Source organism: Octopus sinensis, unplaced genomic scaffold (assembly GCF_006345805.1).
Source record: "Octopus sinensis unplaced genomic scaffold, ASM634580v1 Contig13132, whole genome shotgun sequence".
Taxonomy (NCBI): domain Eukaryota; kingdom Metazoa; phylum Mollusca; class Cephalopoda; order Octopoda; family Octopodidae; genus Octopus; species Octopus sinensis.
Window position 1 is genome coordinate 52,494 of NW_021832850.1, and position 10,007 is coordinate 62,500.

Here is a 10,007-nt window from a genome sequence, read left to right on the forward strand (position 1 = left end):
GTTAATGACGAAAAGGCAAAGAGAGGTTCCAACATCTACTTGTGGCTACTTCGTCACTTAACTTGGGGGAAATTATAATTTTCTAAAGAGTTACACACGCAATCGAATTACAGCTATAGGTTTGGGTAAACACACACACCCATACACACACGCGCGCGCGCACGCAACACATACATATTTGAACATACGCACATTTACATGCACGCACACAGAATTATACGTTGCTGACATATGTCACGGAATCTGTATAGATCCACTTAGAAATAAACTTGTACATCCGTGTATAGATACATTGAAATGGTATAGAGGGCCCTTAATAAGTAGGTATTTCCGTTCTTCCTCTTAGAGGGAGACAAAAACATAGCTATTGCATTGTTTTTCTCTATTCCGGATATGATTATTGAAAATGTTTATAGTTAATCAGAAACTTATCAGATTTGGTTACTCTTTTGGACATAGAAGTTGTGAGAAATGTCTGCGGTGAATGTAATCGTTTTCTGCTGTGGAATCTTATTGATACTTTCAACCAAACAGATTTCTACGTGTATGTTATTATTTTTCTTTTTTCTTTCTTTCTTTCTTTTTAATTACTGTCTCCATATATGTTGATTACATGATTTAGTGGTAATTAATGTATATCCTAATTATTTGATAATGTAGTTTTGATGTTTCGTGTTTTCTCTACGGAGCCTATCTATCTCTCTCTCTCTTCTCTCTCTTCCCTTCTCCCCCTCTTCTTATATATATATATATATGCACATATGTATACGCATGTACATATATACATAAATCCTTAAATCCTTAAATCCTTAAATTCCATATTTATATAAATTAAAATATGAACGTATATATATATATATATATACACACACACACAAACACATACATACAAACGCACATATACGTACATACATGTTGTAACAGACATATATCTGATTTGAAGCAACTATTTCAGCCTATACTTTCAAGTCGATAACTGCTTTTGAAGGAAATTAGTAGACACAACATATACTGAAATCCTTCTTGTGTACCTGTGTGTGTATGTATTTGCGCTTATGCGCATATATATACACATATATGCGTGTATGTGTGTGTGTGTGTGTGTGTGTGTGTGTGTGAATATATATATATGTGTGTGTATACGCCCTTTAACATCAGTTGGAAATTACTGGAACCTTGTGAACTCTATTGCAATGGAACAAGACTGTGTAAATTGTGTATGGCAGATATATATATTATTCTCATGAACTCACATGAGCCAGGAGGCTACCTGAACACCAGCGCGGAAGCCGTGGGGAGTTGTCCACGTTTTCGGAAATTTTTACTTCAAACTTGGAAAACCTAGCTACCAAGCGAAGGAAGACAACTCGCCCGACCATAATTTTTTAAGAGGAATATTTCTTCAACTATCACCGGCGTTCTTGTGTTTAAAAAACATTCTTTGCAGTGAATGGTTATCGTTTATAAAAACTGAAGAAATGTCTAGTCCACGCTAGATATTAAACCAATGGGGCTTTTTTTCTAAGCTATTACGTTACACATACAAATGTATATGCGTGTGTGCGTGTTTATATACACTCACGCACACAGACACAGATAGATAGATAATTAGATAGATAGATAGATAGATAGATAGATATAGATAGATAGATAGATGGATAGATAGATAGATAGATAGATAGATAGATAGATAGATAGATAGATAGATAGATAGATAGATAAATAGATAGATAAATAGATAGATAGTTAGATAGACAGATAGAAGGAGAAAGAGAGAAGGCGAGAGAGATAGGTATACATACATATATGAATAAATTGTTTCTGTGTGTGTGTATGTGTGTGAGCGTGTGTATTTATCTGTGAACCTGTTTGTAAGACTATCAGCGTTTTCACCGGCTCAAAAAAATGCGTTTTCTCTGTGTTTATGTCCCCTGTCCTAGCGTTGCCATAACATAATATCGCTACAATATGTACATGATTTAAAAAAAGGAAAAACATACAAGAAAATACTAGAGTTTGGTATACATATTTATAAACCCCGTTACAGCGGTGCACCAGTAAGTATAGTTACAATTTAGTGAAAATGTAAATACATATGCCTTTGTATATATAACATAATATAATATATATGGATATGTATACACACACTCACATATGTATATATACTAGAAGGAAAAATGCGAGCAAGAAATAAACAGGGAAATAACATGTAACAAAAACATCTTTAAATGATTATTGGGGAGCATATTCACCATCTACTTCAATTACTGCTTCCAATTAAAAAATTGCAGCTGAGATAAAATTTGAATGGGTTGCAAATTAAATAAAATATTCAAAGAAGACAAGCTATTCAATACTGATCGACCATCTTTCAGTCAAGTAGTAGGTCAAAAATAAAAGAAAAAGCTTAAAATGCTACAGCTAAATTTAAAATTCGATTCATGATTCTTTATTTATTATTAAGACAATTTTATAAAGATGATCTTTATTTTCTTTTAATATATTTAACTGCATGAAAGTAAAGTAAAATAATTTTGCCGAAAATAAAACCAAGAACATATTTAATTATTTAAATAGGCTTAAGTTTACTATAGTCAAACATTTAGATTATTTTTCTTACGGCTGCTTCTTAATAGGGACACTACTGCAGCTTTGCAGTTTTTGCACCAACTTTTGACTGCTTAAAGTAGCGTAACTTTTTTCTATCAAACATCTTTCAACGAGATATTCACCCAAAGATTTTACTCATCGATTTTTTAAAAAAAGTACAATTGAAGTACAGTTTTGCTTTTCAAATGATTGAGAAATTACGAATCTAAGTAAATATCAGGCATTACTCTCCCATTTTTGGGCCTACATTTTTTATTATAACTTTCTCTCCTCTGAACCAGAATTCGATTATTTTATGTCAAAATGTAGCTTACTACTAGTCCATCATAGTGCAGAAACCGAATTAATATTGAGCTTATCTGAATTAGGGGCAAAGAAATTGGATTGGCCGCGAGTGAGTAAAGGTTGGAAACAACAAATTATCACTTTTTCTAAACTATCACTTTTTTCCAAATATTTTTTAAAGAGATTTTCCCCAAAAAAGATTCTACTCATTGAGTTCTCTTAAAAATATATTAAATATAGTTTACTTTTGAAACACCTGACATATTTTGATTTTAGGCATCACTTACCAAGTTTGTGGCTACTTAAAAGCTGCATGACATTTTTCTATCAAATATCTTTTAAAGAGGTGTCAGCAAAATTCTTTCATCGAATTCTTTCCAAAAGATATAACTGAAGTGAAGTTTGCTTTACAAATAACCGAGAAGTTGCCAGTCAAATAAAATATCAGGCGTCACTCTCCCATATTTGGCCCTACTGTTTTATTACAACAGTTTTTCTACTCAACCAAGCTTCGATTTTTTAATGTCAAAATGTAGATTGCCACTGGCTTATCATAATGCAAAAACCGATTTAAGATTGAGCTAAAATTGTATTAGGGGTAAAGCGTCAAAATAGCTGCGAATGAGTAAAAGTTGACCTTAAGAATATTCTTCACAAACCGTTTATCTCTGTTTATTTTCTTATATTCCTCTCTGTTGAAGAGCGTAGGCTCGAAACGTAAAAGTCGGTTTCATTTTTCCCGAGCGTCAAATTAAATAAACAGCTTGTTGTTCATACACCGGTCTCCGTCTTCTGGTTTTCTATAAATTTCAACTATATATATATATATATAGATAGATAGATATAGATAGATAGATAGATAGATAGATGATAGATAGATAGATAGATAGATAGATAGATAGATATAGATAGATAGATAGATCGGATTGTTTCATGTATGTTCCATTATATGTTCACTTGAATACTTTCAGAAACACAGATTCATTATAATGTTTGCTTTTTTTAAAATTCACTGTAGTTGATGGTTTTTGCAACGGTATTTTTATAAATAATAAACAGAAGTGGATCCAACACAATACTCTGAGCGACATCACAAATGTTTTTTGCTTGTCTAGAGTAAATTGCATCAATCAGAGTATATAGTCTTATGTTTTTCAGTAAATATTAAATCAACTGACACCGGTGTGGGATAAAGTTTCTAGCAGAATGTTATGGCCTACTCTATCGAATGTTTTACTGAAGTCAAGATAAATGACAGCAGCATTGAAACCTCTATCGCGATATTTAGATTGTCATACATTATCTGATTTCAACAGTCTCTGCAAAAATGAAGGCTATGCTGGTTTTCGTGTATTTATGGACACAGGCGTGGATGTCATATATTCATATACTCATATATGTATGTATTCACGTATGTAAATATTCGGTAGATACTCCGAAATTTTGTGTATACAGATATATATATATATATATATATATATATACACATATATAATAGAATATAAGAATAGAATCCCAGTAATGATTTTTATCAGATTTTTATATCACCATGCTATAAAAAATTTACTAAGTTGAACAGTATATTTATTTTAGTATGCTTTAGGTAGCAGGATGAGAATAGAAGATATTATTTTGAGTCCGTTTGTTTGAAGAAGATGTTGATCTCAATTTCAGTATCTGTTCTTATGATCAAGATGTCCAGGAGGTGTAATTGTTTGTGGCTGTATCCCATTGTAAATTGGATATTGTGATTAAGTTGTTAAATTCTAAGAGTTGCTAAAAGTTATATGATCACAGAATGAAACAATCAACCAGGTAGTATTTTCAGTTGGTTAGTAAGTATTTTTGGAAGTTGTCTCCAAATTTCAGCCTAGCGTGCTCCTATATTTCGACTTCCAAATATGCCATGACAAAGTTAGCAAAAGTAGGGTTTACTATCGTTTTCATCGCCGTGCCCATGTTGTGTCTATGGATCTTCTCGTTGAAGTTGAAGAAGTTGTTCTGTGGGATGAATTTTATTCCTTCAATGATGAATTCTTTTCCGATTCAGTCAGGAAGGTATTCTAGGAATTTTTTCAGCCAGAACTTTTTGGCTTGTATTTCGCTTTCGTAAGGGATCTAAGTGTAGAAGTTTATTACATCGAATGAAACCAGAAGGGAGTTTTTGCTGGTTTTGTTCGGGAGATGGTTTAAAAGGTCCAGATCATTCCTTATAAAACTCGGTAATTGTTGGAGAATAAGTTTTAGGAGGACGTCAATAGGGTCTGTGTCTGTGGTTGCATTTGGGATCTCTCGGATGTAGAATTTTCCTGAATAAAGTTGTTTATTTGTTACAGGCTTCCTTTATGGCTTCCCTTTTGTAGATTTTTGGAAGCCCTTAAAAGTTGCTGGATTTGCAACTTTCAGTCCTCATCGATTATTTCTAATGCTACTGAATTTTGTGCATTTAAACAAGATGAGCCATATTTGTTATGCTATTGAATGTTGGGAACATTTAAATCATTTGAGATTATTGAATTTTGTAAGAATTAAATCATTTAAACACGTTTTTCTACTTTACAATTTTAATTTTTTACCATTGATGAACAAACAATTGTTGAAACTAGATTAGTGTTTATGTAAATAAATTTATTTAAAAACAATTACAAGTTTTTCAAATTCAGGTGCATTTTCAACATCAAATTCTCATACATACATATATACATACATACATACCGGTCATTTCCGCTCCACCGGTCACTCCTTGCAACACCTATCTGTGTTCGGTTTGTCCTTACACAGAGGCCATCCGGATTCCCGTTTGCGCCGTGAACAGGAATTAATCTTCTCTCTTCGCTCTTATACGCCATTTGGTCTCAACTCTCCCCCCCTCCTCATCTAACCCCACTCTCCCCCCTCCTCACCTATCCTTTCTCCCCCCGACCCCTACTTCTTCAGTCCTTCATCCTTTCACCCCTACTCCCCTTCCCTTCTTCCCTCTTTCTCCCTCCCTCTTCCCCTTCCCTCTGCTCCCTCACTCCCTCTCTCCCCTTCTCTCTCCCCCTCTCCCTCTTTCCTCCTTCATCCCCCTCCTCCCTTTCCTTCTCCCCATCCTCTCCTCATCCCCCTTTCTCCTCCCCCTCCTCTTCCCCTCCCCCTCTTCTCCCCCTCCCCCTCTTCTCCTCACTACACCACATGACTTTACACATCACATCACATATGATGTGCCATACTAATACACACACCAACTAATACATACTAATACGTACTAATACATACTAGTACATACTAATACTTACACCAACCCTATACATACACACGTCCAGACCCCGCATACGCACTTATACTCTCACACACACACACACACACACCTATACATACCAATACGTACTAATACATACTAATACATACTAATACATACACCAACCCCATACATACGCACGTCCAGACCAATCCTACGCACTAATACTCTCTCATACACACACACACACACACACACACCCTTATACATACTAATACATACACCAACCCTATACATACACACATCCAGACCCCTCCCACGCACATTTAGCTGGTCCCTCAACCCTTTTATCAACCCTATTATCTCCCCTTATTTCGCTCTCGCGTCTCATGTTTGATCTTTGACCTCTGGCCGAAATCAGATCGCCATGTTGATTCGTTAGCTACTGCACGCATTTTGTTTCTCTCCTTCTTTCTGTGTTTTTCTCTCTCTGTGTATCTTTCTGTTGAAGAGCGTAGGCTCGAAACGTTAAAGACTTGTTTTATTTATATTTCCTGAGCGCCATACTAATACAATTGTTCGTTTGTTTTCCACCTGCCTTCGTCTTTTGTTTATTTTCATAAAGCTTCCCGTTATATATACATATATATGTATATATACATATATATATATGTATATAAATATATATATATATATATATATATATATATATATATATATATATATATAACATCAAATTCTCATACATACATACATACATACATACATACATATCATATATATATATATATATATATATATATATATTATATATATATATATATGTATGTGTGTGTGTGTGTGTGTGTGTGTGTGGTGTGGTATGATCAATGAGTATCCGGACTGTTGTCATAGTGACAAGCTAAAGCACGCAGAGTGAAGCCGCTGCGCATGCGCTCTAAGATTTAATATTGTAGCTCACTTCCCTTCTTTGCAGCAGTGCTTGGAAGGAGAAAATTGAGCAGAGAATCTGGGCTAAAGTTTGTGAAAAGCTTAGCGATACCTGCTAAGAGGGTTACGCAAAGTTTTCAAAACATTTTCATCGTTCTCGACACAATCAAGGAAATCTTGTGCAACTGAAACCTGTGTATCTTCTTGTCATCTGAAAGCAGTTTTGGCACAAACTTGGTAGATACGCGTCTCATACCCAAATCGCTAGTGATAATGGACTGAACTGAACCGGAACTAATCTGCACATCCTCTGATAATTCACGGATATTTATTCGACGATTTCCCCTCAGAGCTGCACGCACATCTGCGATGTTTTCCTCTGGTTGCAACTTTCCTGGAATGTTCGTCAATACCGGCAATCTTGGAAACGTCTGAAACACTTGTACATATGCGTGCGGCTCATACACTCTTCGCCATATACTTTCTGCAATTTTGTGTAGGTCTCTGAGCAGGTGTCACCATGACAACTTCCTCTGTCATGGTCAATGCGACTATAACACGCTACACACCTTCCTATCAAGTATTGCAGAAAACAGCGAAAGTAAGCTAGAAAGTTAAAATTACTGCACAGCAGAGTTCACGGTTAATTTTTGCCAGGCGACTTTACTGTGTGCATTAGCTTCGTTACTATGGCAAGAGTCCGGATACTTATTGATCACCTTATGAAGTGGTATCAACCAGTACAGTAGCGCGCCAAGAGATGGAAGCACATGGTAGCGTGTGCAGTGAGAGCTAGCAGTGGCCTTTATGAGGCAATATACTGAGTGACATTGCTGAGTTTACTTTGCGAGTTGTGCATCTTCTAGTTTGTGATCCCGTGTATGCTGTAGTTTGCGATTTTGTCATGGACAAGTAGATGGATCCAACGTGAAATTTTGCGTTAAACTTGGGACGCCTGCTACACAGACATAGAACATGCTTACGACCATGAAGCAATGGATCGTACGCAATGTTTCGAGTGGAACGAGCGATTCAAAAGCAGACCAACGTTCCTCGAAGATGATAAACCAAATGGAAGACCTACCACGACAGATAGCCCGGAAAATATAGTATTGTGCGTCGAGAATTTGTGCTGCAGGGCCTGAGAATCGATCGGGAATTTTAATCCGATGTTTTGGAGCGTTAGGGAAGGTCATTCAGGAAAGCCATCGGGTCTGTGGAGCCCAAAGAATTGGATTCTTCGAGAAGAAAATGCAACCTGTAACCAAGCTCTCCTCACTCGTGAATTTCTCGCCAAAAGCAACTAACTAACTAACTAACATGGTATTGCTTTTCACCATTCCTATTCGCTGGGTTTAGCAACTGAGGACTGGCATTTCTTCCCCGTCGCCGTTTTACCACGCTTGTCGAGATCCAGAGCGAATCACAGAAGGTCCCCGACTCACTTACGGGAAACGACTTCCAGACAGGATTCCAAAAATGGTATGAACGCTGGAAACTGTGTATTGCTATGCAAGGTGACTATTTCCAAGGAAATAATGTTAAATCTTAGTTATATAGTTAAATAAGGATTTTTTTTATTAAACATAACACCCATGTGGTGGTGTTAAACTGAACGAGAGGTTAGGCGTAACCTAAAACAGAGTTCAGGACGTTCCGATGGGCTTCCATACTGTTTACATCAACTAAATCATAAAACTGTAGATGATCGATTTTTAAAAACGCTCACAAAGAATTTCACGTTGATGGATTAAAAACAGGACTAAAAAATTGACAAACGAGCATCTTAGCCACACCACCAAGCCCGCTTCCCTTATATTGAGTTATAAAGAAATAAACAAACGAAAAACCACCACATATATTAGCTAAATAGAGGACTTGGCCTCCTGGCTACCGTTTGCGATCCAGCTTCTAACTTTCCTTCATATCTAGTGGGGAGTTGTTGGTATCCACTTATACACGCTCGTGACACCACTTTAATGTTGTTCTACTCGTGTTACCCCCAGAGCACATCAGCATGTACACTTACTCAACTTCCATATATCTGTCCGACCAATGACACAGTTCGTCTCGAGTTGAGTCCAGGATATGACGTTGAAGACTCAAAACGAAAGAGGAATATCAATATCTGTTTTTTTTTTTTTGTTCACTTCTTTATTACAGCTGCAAAACAAAATCACAAAACCGGAATAAAATTTTGTTGGTACATTTATGATTTGACATCAAATCATATGTTATATGCAACATCACAATCTTATTCCAGTCCTGGCCACAACAGTTTGACGGGCGGAAAGTGAATCTTTGAGTAACTGTTTTGCGATGATTTTGTAGCTTTAATAAAAAGTACTTTACTCTACCTTCGGTATTCGTGTATTGTTCTTTTTCACCTTGTTTTGTGTTTGTGCTTACTCGTCTGTGTGTTTGTGTGTGTCTTTTAAATTTTTTACGAGACCCCTTTTGAATATGCACATAAAGTTCCTATTCCATTATGCCGGCCACAGCCTAACGATACTGACTGGTGAACCTGTCTCTTGAGGTAGCATCGAGCTGTATAGATATAAGGCAAGATAAATATAATAGTAATGACAACACTAACCTTTGGATAGAATTTATAAACATTTAATGCTTCATTACGCGCATTTCTACCATTCATATGTCTCTTAAGATCACCGACCGTATTCCGGGGATTATTACATTGTAGCCCGTAGTACCCGTGGGCATCACGTTGATCATCTTCGTGGATTAAATCTCTTGAGTCGATATTACATTCATGGATGTACAACAGAGGGACGCTCATCCTATTTGACTCACTCTAGTTTCATACTCGTCGAAAGGTTTAAGCGCCCCTCTGTAGTACATCCATTCATGTTCTATCGCCCGAGGAAATGAATCCATGAAGATGATCAACTGATGACCACGGAGGATACTACGGTCTATACTGTAATCATACCCGGAATACGGA

At 36.3% G+C, this 10,007-nt stretch overlaps 1 protein-coding gene across 1 annotated transcript in view; it reads left to right on the forward strand.

The window, feature by feature from the left end:
- Window positions 1-396: 396 nt before the first annotated feature.
- Window positions 397-10,007, forward strand: part of LOC115229593 (protein draper-like) — a 42,367-nt gene continuing 32,756 nt past the window's right edge. The window contains exon 1 of the mRNA XM_029799922.2: window positions 397-544. Within this exon, the coding sequence (XP_029655782.1) occupies window positions 472-544 (73 nt within the window). The 5' untranslated portion in view covers window positions 397-471. The remainder of the gene's footprint in view (window positions 545-10,007) is intronic.